At 38.4% G+C, this 12,595-nt stretch overlaps 1 protein-coding gene across 1 annotated transcript in view; it reads right to left on the reverse strand.

Annotated features, from left to right (window-relative positions):
• The window catches only part of ARSB (arylsulfatase B), a 75,118-nt gene that overhangs the window by 51,130 nt on the left and 11,393 nt on the right, over positions 1 to 12,595 (reverse strand). Inside the window, exons 4-5 of the mRNA XM_009327319.1 lie at positions 10,710 to 10,900; positions 9,939 to 10,146 (exon numbers count right to left, since the gene is read on the reverse strand). Coding sequence (XP_009325594.1) covers positions 9,939 to 10,146; positions 10,710 to 10,900 — 399 coding nt within the window. The remainder of the gene's footprint in view (positions 1 to 9,938; positions 10,147 to 10,709; positions 10,901 to 12,595) is intronic.

Raw genomic sequence — 12,595 nt, forward strand, 5'->3', positions numbered from 1 at the left:
CAAACTGACTGGGGGTGCACTCAATCCCCTCATCCAGATCATTGATAAAGATACTGAAGAAGACCGGCCCCAAAACTAAGCCCTGGGGAACACCACTCGTGACCGGCTGCCAACTGGATTGAACTCCGTTCACCACAACTCTTGGGGCCCGGCCATCCAGCCAGTTTTTTACCCAGCAAAGAGTACGCCCGTCCAAGCCATGAGCAGCCAGTTTCTCCAGGAGGATGCTGGGGGAAATGATATCAAAGGCTTTAGTAAAGCCTAGGTAGACAACATCCACAGCCTTTCCCTCGTCCACTACGTGGGTCACCTTGTCATAGAAGCAGATCAGGTTGGTCAAGCTGGACCTGCCTTTCATAAACCCATGGTGACTGGGCCTGACCACCTGGTTGTCCTGTATGTGCCGCGTGATGGCACTCAAGATGATTTGCTCCGTAACCTTCCCCGGCACCAAGGTCAGACTGACAGGCCTGTAGTTCTCTGGATCCTCCTTCCGGCCCTTCTTGTAGATGGGTGTCACATTTGCTAATCTCCAGTCAATGGGGACCTCCCCGGTTAGCCAGGACTGCTGATAAATGATTGAAAGTGGCTTGGTGAGCACTTCTGCTGACTCCCTCAGTACTCTTGGGTGGATCCCATCCGGCCCCATAGACTTGTGTGTGTCTAAGTGGTGTAGCAGGTCGTTAACCATTTTCTGTTGGATTATGGGGGCTTCATTCTGCTCTCCGTCCCTGTCTTCCAGCTCAGGGGGCTGAATACCCCGAGGATAACTCGTCTGCCTGTTGAAGACTGAGGCAAAGAAGGCATTAAGTACCTCAGCCTTTTCCTCATCCTTTGTCATTACGTTTCCCTCAGCATCCAATAAAGGATGAAGATTCTCCTTAGCCCTCCTTTTGTTGCTAATGTATTTATAGAAACATTTTTTATTGTCTTTTATGGCAGTAGCCAGATTAAGTTCTAGTTGGGCTTTGGCCCTTCTAATTTTCTCCCTGCATAACCTCACAAACATCTTTGTAGTCCCCCTGAGTTGCCTGCCCCTTCTTCCAAAGGTCATAAACTCTCCTTTTTTTCCTGAGTTCCAGCCAGATAATAGCAGATATTAAAAAATATTAGTGCTCTACATGACAGATTTAGTATACATCCACTCTGCTGAGTGATTCCTAGTGACACTAAAAGCAGGATTCCTCTTTTCCTTGCATAGTCAAAGTTCAAAAGTTGGCTATAGAAGAAATTTAGCTTCTAAAAGAATAATGACGATATACAAAAGAGATGTTGTAGCTATCTCCTTTGTTAATGTTGGTTAAGAAACTAGTTGATCAGTAAACGACATATATTTGGCTATATCTTAGTATTTAATACCTTTAATAGTATTTGGTAATTTAATAGTATGCAATATATATGTAAATTCATGGTGGTAGTCTAAAACAATATATAGGACAAGGAAGAAATACTAAAAGTCATGCAAGGAAGAGCTGTGAGGAAAAACAGAGAAAGCTTCTTTTCTCAAAGTTTTTCTAAGCTTTTTTGAAATCACCTGCGGTGTTACATTAAAAGACAGTCTCCCACAGAAAGTGGATGACATTTCACCATTTGGATACCTAAGATGAGCAGTCAGGGAAACGGACAGAAACCCATACCCATCGGGTCCTAGTAGAATAAGGAAGAAGCAAATTCCTTCCTTCTCCTCAAGTTTCTGACACATTTCCAGTGTGCAACACCTGAGCTCAGAATGATGAAAGCCTAAAAAGAAACTCAAACTCACATGGTTGTGGGACTTTTTTCCCCTTTTCTTGTTGTGCTACTGCATTAGGAGATTTTACGAGTTGTAAACAGCAACAACAGAAAGACACTTCTAATCCTGAATCTCACAGCATTTAAAGTGGTCCTACCACTGTGCCACCGTCAGCCAGGCAGCACAATTCCCATAACAGAGGATGAATTCCAGGGGATGATGGATTGAGGACAGATTTTCAACCACCTTTGTCTCACTGATCCAAATCAGTATGAACCACTAAAGTGGATGACAGAAGATGTTGCTTCTTTCTCTCCTTCATGTAATTCTGGCTTTGTTTTCCAATACCGAGTTTTTTATTTTTCTCTCTGATATTGTAATATTGCATTTTAAAAATCAAATGCAATTCAACCTTGAATACTAGCAACCATATAGGTTTCTTTAATCCACAACAACTAAACAATAATGGGTGTAACTAGTATAGAAAAAGATGGCAGAAATAAGATGGCATATCCAATTCATCCACAGTTTAATTCTGTAAACATTTGTTACATGTTATATATCTAGTGTTCCTTTGAAGGGCTGGGGCTTTATGAGCAATAATGCTCTTATACTTAATCAGAACCATATGGAGGTCAGTGTGAAGGTCCATCCAACTAAAGCAGAACTGGAAAGTATATTAAAAGATAACTGTGAAATTATTTCATATGTATCTTATGAGTTTAAGAAGCCAATTTAACAATGTTAGTGTCTCGGTATTGTTGAAAACAGACCATGTCAATGAAGTGACTCACACTACCTACAACATTTCTACAAAGCAGATTTCTGAAGTTTGCAACTAAAAATAATTAAAAGGAGTAACATGCAAACAACCTCAGACGAAGATAAACAAAAGACAAAAGATGGGATGAAATCTATATCCCTATACATTTCTTGCTGTTGCCTATTTCTTATGGGGAGACTACAGAAAAGCCAAACCACAGCAGTTTTGTTTACATGAAGTGCCGACATCTCTTTTCCATAATGCAAAACTGGGCTTTGTATGATTTTGTTTTAAATACTATTGAAATTATGGGGGCAGTCAATAGGTCATAGTAATAAAAAGCAAAGAAGAGGAACTACAAGCAACACTGATACAATAGTTTAAAACCCCCACAATTATTTAGCAGACATGATACCACTACGTACCATTTAATATGTACTTATTTAAAAATGAAGTGACGGATATAAGCAGGAGACAAGTCTACATGCATAATTCTCATACACAGAAGTTTGGATGTAACACTACAATCAGTTGCCAATATCAACAAAACAAGCAGCCAGTTAGCTGTTGCTTTTTTTTTTTCTTTAAACCTTTTTTAATTTTCTGTGTGATTTCATACATATGAAAGGGAATTAAATAGCACTTACTAGTGCCAGACACAATACGAGCAAGCACCAGACAGCTTCAATGCACAGCTCTGTAAATGCATCTCATTTTTGACCTCCAACATTCTTGCTGAAAGTCTAGGTCACAGAACAGGACTTCAGAGCCCTTCCTTTGTGTGATTTAAGCTCATGGTTGTGACTCACAGTTAAACAGAGAGCGCTGTCGATAATAGCAGTAAAGGATCACATTTGGGGAAAATTTCTCCCCTCTGATCTTCACAGCATGAATAATGCTTATTCTGTATGTGTTCCAAGTGCGGAACTCCCATTGAGGTTTCATTTATAAAAAAAAAAAAAAGAGTACAGAATGCACAGCAGAGATCTACACTGCGGATAAGAGACTCGCAGCATGAATTAGAGAATAACTTTGCCCTTAATTTGAACTCAAGTTCTTCCCTGCTTCCCCATATTGCATCTGAAAGATCCATTTGTTGCTGTGTTTTTCAATCATGCTGCAAGTGTGACAGAAATGCAAGCACGCTCCCTCTGATGGCTAACATGAAACATGTATTTCCAATGAAACAAACCAAAATCATTTGGTTAAGATCAGTTGATGAAAAAACATCTGTTGTATACTTCAGTCTGATGCTGTATACTCTCAGTGGAAAGAGTAACCTTGAAGGTTCAATATAAGCAGCAGCAAAGCCACTCAAAAAAGTGTCTTCAGAGTGCTGACACATTATTATATTTTCAGTGCTTAATGCAGATTTTTTTGTGCGTGTGATGGAAGAACTACTGAAAGCCTTTCCATTAGAAGGACAATAGGAACAGAAAACTGCACCTTCTACTATAAAATTCTGCTAATGTAATTCTTGTCGTGCTTTAAATACACCCATAGGGCTTTTATTTTCCATCAAGGGAACATATTACCTCTCCTGCATCAGAGCACCATTTGCTGAGCAACTTTACTGAGCATTTACAGAGCAACTTTTACGGATTCGTGCTCAGATAAATCAACCTTTACGTTTTTTTGTAACTCACCAGAACGGTCTCTTTATTCTCCTGACTTTTCTAAAGTGGAAAAAAAAAAGGTAAAATTGATCTCATGGAAAAAAATGCATTTGATGTATACAAGATTCCAATAGTTACAAATTTAGCCCTACAAAAGCTGTGTGAATAATGTCCTTTTTCATGCTGCTGAATCCTTCCCCCCCCCCCCCCCCCCCCCCCACCATAGGAGCAATCCTAGCACAGGCAGTTTCAGGCAATTGCTTTCATTGTAAGCAGTCTCAGTAATTAAACAGGTCTCAGTAGTTACAGACCCTGCTGTGTCAGGTCTGTACACTAGCATTCATCATCACTAAACACAATAGAAACACAGAAGGAAATTTTAACCTAAAAACAACAGGAATAACCTGCCAAACTGTTCATATGTCTGCAGTAAGCAAGTTAAATGAGACATGGTCAAGAAAACTTTGGACTTGTCCCAGTGACAGAGCACTGAACCTGACGACTGATTTGCGTGTAGAAGATTCTCAGACAAAGAATAATGGCTTCTTAAACACTATTATGGAGAACACATTAGTACAGTTTAATAGTAATCATAGTCTAAGACAACCTATTGAGAGCTGTGGAAAATTATTAAATGTTGTTAACATGTAAAATGCATTGTTTTCAGCATTCATCTCAGTCTGAGAGAAAAATTGCTAGGATAACTATCAGCATGGTTACGTCAAAGCTTTACACAAAAATGGCCAGCTGGCGACTCCGGGCAAAATTCACTCCTGAGTTTCACTTACAAGTGAACTTCACTTCAAGACTGGCATTTGCTAAAAACAGGCAGAAAAATTCAAGATTCCACTTATGTTGGAATTTTTAAACACAAAGGGAAAAAAGAAGTGAGAGTCTCTGGCACAAGGTCACCCTCTGTTCAGGAACTTGGTTTTGGAGTGTTAGGTTTTGCATGGAAAAAGCAGGGTGGATGGGGAGGGGTTAATGCTAGAAGGAAGGGAAGATAAATAAACATTTCCTACAAAACATTTTGGGTTTTCACAGGATTTTAAAACAGGGGGGGAAAAATATATATTGACTATCAACATCTTCTCAGTTTTCATTTTGAAATTAATTTCCATCATAAGATAACATTTCCACTTTTGATAATATATTCTTACAAATCAGTCTAGATGTCTCATTACTATTATCTACATCATATGGCAGAGAAGACATTCTTTTATTTCTAAAAAATTTATTCTTACAACCCATACTTTAATGTGGAAAAAGCCTAAAAAAAAAGAATAAAAGCCAACACTGGAGTATAAAACACCAACCACATGCACCTTTCACTATTTATCATTGACATGCAACAACTCTGACCAATGCAAGTACAGTGATCAGCCACAACTTTTGCCTGTATAATAACAAGCTTAAATAATCAAGAAATAGAAGAATAATATTTGGGAATATATGGACTCAAATAACTAGTTTGATTGAAAGTGCTCACAGCTAAGGCACCTGTGCTTACTTCCTCTTAGGAAGCAGCAGATGCTCAGGCACTAGCTGCCCAGGCATCTTCCTCACTGGCAATGCATCGAACCTCTCAGAACCTCCTGACAAGACCAATTAAAGCAGGTCTTCAGATCTGTAACTGAGCAGGTTTACTAAAAAAACCTGACAACACAACCTTCAAAATTAGCACCTCTGACACCACAGACAGAAAATAACTACTCTAATCAATCTGTCCTTCAGTTGGCTTGGACAATCTGCAGTTAAAAGTCTCTCTGAAGTCCCTTACCAGCAAAAGAGAAGGAGCAAGAGTTTGTTCAGGAACAAAGACATCAGGGAGAAGATAAAAAACTGCCCTTAGGGAACCAGTGAAAGCCAGATCCCTGGTTTCTACCAAAAGCAGGAGCTGGAAATAAGCAAAAAAAAAAATCCAGACATTTTATTAGACAAAAGCCACAATACGCTGGCTGGAATGAAAAAAAAGAAAAAAAAAAGAGAATGAGAAGAAGTCTTTATTAGGGTAATATGACATTTTTTGGGAAAAAAAATCTAGGGGTATAAGAGAAAGAGAGACTGTGTAAACATCGGTAAGTATGTCCAAAACAATCTGTGCTTTTATTAATCATAATTCTAAAATGATAAAAAGACCCTCTTTTGGAGCGAAAACAGTCATCACTGTCACATGCTCCATTATGGAAAGGATTTATGTGGTTTCCTCTTAGCAATGTAAACCAAGGCTTGAAAAGTTCCACATATTTTACTGTTCAAAGCCCTCTTATGGCAACTACCAGACACTACAGTGCTAATTCACATTTAAGAATTAACAGACATATTGGAAGAAAGAGCAGTAAGGAGTTTTGCTCCAAAATTATTTAGTATATTAAAAAGCTGAAAGTTAAATAAAGCAAAGGACAGTAGCTTTAATACAGAACTGAAATTAGAGGTCAGATTCCTTTGCTCTAATGTTGGCAAGTTTCCACCAAAATTACTCATAATATGTTGCAGAAACTATAAACACATGGTATTTACAGCAAATCCCCACTTCTTACCTCAAATCATAGGTCTATATTTGAAGCAAAATTTGGGCTCTAAGCCAGTGTTAATAGTGCTGAGGTAAATTTGTACCACTTGAATGCTTTTTATGATGACCTTTGTTTATGTTAAATCAAGGCCCTCTTCAGGAAAGCTGGTAGTTATAGTCTCTTATGTTTCCTAAAAAGAAAAATAAACCCTATGTCTCATTCTTTCTGATTTCAAGTGGATAAAAGGCCATGGGTACCCAAGGCAGGGCTGCATCCATTTTTATCTGTTTTGCTTGAACAGCCCATAACTTCATTTTCACCACTGATCTCATTAGCGTAGACTTACTTGTATCTGCAGTATAAAATGTGCTCCATAAAAGCAAATTCATATCACATCAGTCAAGACAAGCTATTACATGATACACAAATATAACACCACACACCATCGAACTACCTCATCTTTTTCTTTTTCTTATTTACCTGTAGAAATAGCTTGTGTAACTGTTCAAAAAGACACCAGAGATGTTGATTTACACGATATACTGATGGAGTCAGACTTTGCTAATGACCACCAGATTACTTCATTTTTGGCCCAGTGTCTACATCAGGCCACTTTAAAGAGGAACTGGAGTTCCACACATTTTACAAGGCCCTTTTAAAATGTGCAATATTTCCATTTGCCAACTGGCACGTTTTCAAGGCAATCCTGGTAGAGCCATAACATAGGAAGAAATACGGAGGAGTTTAATAAAAAGAAATCTACCACGAGAGAAAGATTATATCATGTTCTAGGGTATTTCAATGAGCACCCACTAAAAAGAGATCTCTAATTTTGGGGTCGACACTTCACAGTGAAGGAATCAACCTGAAGACTGTATGCTTGTTGCAATACTACTTGCTATAGCACACAATAGCAAATGATCACTTATAAATTATTTTTTGGGGGGAAATTTTGAAGCAGTGAGAGATGCAAACATCCAAGTGTGAATTTTGGCCGTAACTAAACAGGGAATAGTAATGAATCCAGTAAAATCTACCATAAAAGCAGGGTCTTCGCTTCTTTTTCCTTTACAGGTTTCCAACACTATAGTTATCAAACCACACAGGTTTATAACAAAACAGAGAGTGCTTTTATGATCCTGTGTCTTCAACTACTATGCTGAGGAGACACATAGATACTGCTCATAAAAATTATGGACACACTTTATCCTTCTCTAGATTCTCCCTTGCAGTCTTCATTTAAATCCTTAAATTGATTCTTAACCCCACAACATGGGAAGAACTTTCTTGGAGAGAATTCCTGATCGTAGAGGAAAATGTGTTTTTCTTGCCGTACCAAGCAAGAGAAGGGTCTCCCAGTCCCAGGAGAACACTTGGGGCAGGGAGATGAGGCATGGCCTTGCCCTCAAGAGCTGAAGGTAATGTCATACTGTAAGTATATACCCATATTATAGCTACTAGTCCACACTAAGACTCCCAATTACAAAGGACTTGAAAGCTGTGCAGAGAGATCTCACATAGCATAACTCTGCACAAGGTGCTCAACTGCAGACCCTCTCGTATTTCTTTTCAACCACGTTCTAACGCCCATTTTGAAACACACCATCTGCAAAAGTGATAAATATAATATAGAAAAGCTGAATAGATTTCACGCTTTTTTTTCCCTTTTTTTGCCTTTTTTTTTAATGCTTAATGGTTTCAACATTTGTTTTTTGGAAACTGGGTCTTTAATGCATGCAATGTTTCATGTCTGTAAAGAATAGTTGTTTGAAGTGAAGAGAGAACACTGAAAAAACCCAAACCACTGCCCCCTGGCCTGCCTGGTCTAGGCCCGATTTCCCTGAATTTCAATCATATTAAATTCCATTCTCTGCAGTTTAAAATGTCAGTTAACTCAAGGTAAGTCCCATTAGATAGGGCAGACACTGGATTCTCCTGACTGTTTGACTCTTGTTGAAATGTACCTGTAATTGATTGCAAGATAACTACTGTTAAAAGCAGGGTATACTGTCATTGTTTGGAAAAAAATGTTTTATAAACAAAAATTAATTTCTCTTTTTAATTCAGTCATACCCTGTAATTCCAACTCAGATTTCTTTAGTTTTATTCCACAACGTACTGAGCAAACATTACTGAAATAACTCTACCAGGACCCCATCAGCAAAGACCGGATTTTTTCCACATGGAATAAATATTGGTATCATTTTTCATATGGCTTTGCTTACTTTCAGTTCTAAATATGAAAACATCGCAAATAGAAACAGGCATAGAAGAGTTATCGAATCCTGTTAGAGCCAAAACCTGGACACAAATGTAACACCATAAGGCAAACAGGTTTGGACTCAAAATGAAATTCCAAGATTCCAAGTGCTATAGGAAGCAGCTGCTAAACTCAGAACACATCACTGCATTTTGATCAAACCTTGGGGTTTTTGTTGTTGTTGTTTTTAAAGTGTTCCCAAAAATTAATTTGCCATTTTGACAGCCCTAATATGTAAAGCCTGGGCAAAAGAGCAACTGTAAGCATTGAAAGGCTACTTCCCACTCCCAACCAAACAAGAACTGTTCCTGAAACCCAGCCAAGCAACTGCATTTCAAAAAGGTTCTGTTTCATTCCTAATTTGGAAACAAAGGAGACTGCTTTGTAATATATTATTTGCATTACCTTAATAATCTAGAAACCAGATCGTGTGCTAGTATATACAAAAACTTAGCCTGTAATTTGGCAGCCTAGACTGTATCATTACATATTAAGCTTTTTTATTAACAGACCTTTGCTTCATGGGTGCCAGTGAAGTATTTCAAGCAAGACAAAAATTACATGTTACATGAAAGTAAGAGAAAGAAAGAGTTCTGGCTTTAAACTGCTTGCTGTCTGGCTGTTTGTGCTTCATGCAACACGTGGCAATTTAAAGACTGATCAGAGAGCTACCTATATAGCCGAGGACAAATGTATTTGGTAGATCGCTGTCAGTAAGGACTCAATTCTCACAGATACTCAGTAAACCACAGTGGCAAGTAAGATGCCCCCAACTTCACCGCGCTCCTCAGTTTTTACAATGCTGGTTTTGCTCCAATAGGAGTATCCCCCCATTTGCACAGACACTTCTTCAGTTGTTTTTGTCATGCTTCAGAAAGCCGTAAGAGGAGGGAGAGAAACCGCTCCTTCTGGTATAAAGTCCTGTTTCACTTTCATTGCTCTTCTGTAGTCAGAAAATACATGGAGGAAGGACAGAGGGGCCAGATGTCTCTGCAGTCAGCTTGTTAGACACTGTATCAAAGTTATTACTGAAAGAATATTTAAATGAACTTACCAGTAGAGAAAACAAGAACTGTGTTGTCCCAAAGACCGTATCTTTTCAGAGCATCAGTAAGATTTCCTACAGCTTCATCCATAAGAGTCACCATCCCTGCATAATGGCGCCTCTTTACATCTTTAATGGAAGAATACGGTTTCATGTATTCTTCGGGGACCTCGAGAGGTTCGTGGACAGACTGAAAAGCAAGGTAGAGAAAGAGGGGCTGGGGTGGAAGGGATAGAATGGAAATTAGTTGAATATAAAGTACTAAATGCAAAAGTTACTGCAGCAAAAGCAGCCCTGATTCATCAACAGCTGCAGGCACTGTGTTTTGATTTCTTCTACACTTCTCTCTTCTAATCCCTAAACATAAACTAATAAAACTTTGATAAAGGACTTTTGCAAAGCTGTGGAAAAACATCAGGTGTATCTTTTCTTCATAACACAGTTGTTAACAATTTCTTGCTATGAAAATCCTCCCATTATACTTTCCATTCTCTTTTTAGAAGAGCAAACTACATGCTACATAATTTCTATAAATTCATTACTTGTATTATTAAAAAAGAAATGGAGAAGGGTAGCAGGCCAGAGCTGTGCAGCCAAAGCTGATCCTGACAGCAGATAAGGCAAGTTTTACTAGCGCTACTTCTCACATTTAGCTCTATGCACCCTGCTGAAAAGCCCTTAATTACAGCTCAAGTGCAGGTCTCTCCATTAATATTTCATTAATATTTTTTAAACATTCTTTAGTGCTAAAGTTACCAAAGTAACAGCTGCTGACTGTACCTTCTCAGTTTTATGATTGGCTATAAGATCTATAGCTCTTTCTGTGAATAAATTGGTAGAGTACATGTTTTTAAACCCAGTTGCAACTTCTTCTCCATCTCGAAAGTCCAGAGCACAGCGCGTTACATTCTTTGCTTTGATGAGGACGCAACGGTTATGAGAATAATAATCCTCACTCCCTAGAAGATAGCCTAGAACAGAAAAAGATGTCAAATAAGCAGGCCAACATGATGTTGTATAAACAGATACATCAGGGGAAAAAGAAGTCAAAAATAAATGTCAAAACTTCAGTGGTTTTGAGGTGAAACACTCATCCAACATTTGACCATCTGCAGTGACATCCCTTGACAGGTCTAAGTAGCTCAACATTTAATACTTCATAGACTTTTTATTGCTAATGCAAGTAGTAATTTCAAAACATGAAACATTTTGGAAGCAGTTCAATGACTTTATATTCATAACTTGATATCAAATACATTAGCATTAAACCAATGCACTGATAGCAGAGGCAGTGATTTATCCTTGTACTACTCTAATGTTTAGCTGGTATGATTTTGTATATTTGTATTTTCACATAAGACTTCTCTCTCTATTAGGACATTTGGATTTTTTTTAATTTATTCAAAAACATCCAAATATGAAGCATTTTTTATGTCAGCTGTAAAGCAACTTCTGATCTACTGCTGACACCAACTGGTGAAAAAAAGACACTATTATTTAAAGATACCCAAAAGAAACTATGCAAAAATTCTAGAGGTATAGATTTGCTCCTATCAAGGGCTATCCTGTTAAGCATTGAGTGTTTTTGCTTTTTATCGACCAGAAACAAATCTCTTCAAATTTTTTTGAATCTCAGTAGTTATTACTTTGGAAATTAGATTTCAGATTTATTCACCAATACCCTGAAAAAAGAGACAAATCTGCAAAAATATATTCTTAAGTTCTGCAAAACCAAACTAAAACTGGGGACAAAAACACAAAATGGAGGAACCTCACTTGAATTTTTATTCAGCAGCTTCAAGTATAGTTACTTGTGCAAAAAAGTATGTACAGAAGGAATTAAGTTCTGTTTCAAATACAATATAAACTTCTAATACATTTTTAGGAGGGAAAAATGGCTTTTGTTTCAAAGGATAAGGACAGATTTTGTGGGCAGACTGCCTACATCAATGTACTCAGAGCCGCAAGCCACATTTTTCCATTTTGAGTGCCCAGTGGGGGAGATACCGCATCAAGTTTCCCAAAGAATCAAATGCCCCTTAATTGCAATTGACACCTATCGAATTACCTGAACATTATAGGATATTGAACTGCTACATTCTCTGAAAAATAATGTCACACTGGGCATCCAAAGACCAGGCCCAGAGCCAGGCTGTATTAAGGCCCCTGCATTAAGAGCCTGCTCGGTCCCAGGGTGAGATCTGATGAGGAGCGCCAGCCTACCTACATCTATGCTGTCAAAAAGATCCCCAGCTCCTGCAAAGGGATGAGAGGAGGCATATATGTTTAAGCAATGAGACATTATATTACAAACCATATATATTAGCTTAATTCAGTTGTGACACCATGGCCCCAAGGTCCCTGAAGAGTCAAAAGAGACAAACAATCTAAGGGAACATTTTTCCCACCTGAAGTTTGGATCACCTGTCCTGATTTCGTCTGGTATAGAGTTAATTTTCTTCCTAGTAGCTGGTACAGTGCTGTGTTTTGGATTTAGGGTGAGAATAATGTTGATAACACAGCGATGTTTCAGTTGTTGCTAAGCAGTGCTTACACTAGTCAAGGACTTTCCAGCTTCCCATGCTCTACCGACTGAAAGGTCTGCAGATGCACAAGAAGCTGGGAGGGGGCACAGCCAGGACAGCTGACCCAAACTGGCCAAAGGG

The sequence above is a fragment of the Pygoscelis adeliae genome, unplaced genomic scaffold, assembly GCF_000699105.1.
Source record: "Pygoscelis adeliae isolate BGI_AS28 unplaced genomic scaffold, ASM69910v1 Scaffold26, whole genome shotgun sequence".
NCBI lineage: Eukaryota > Metazoa > Chordata > Aves > Sphenisciformes > Spheniscidae > Pygoscelis > Pygoscelis adeliae.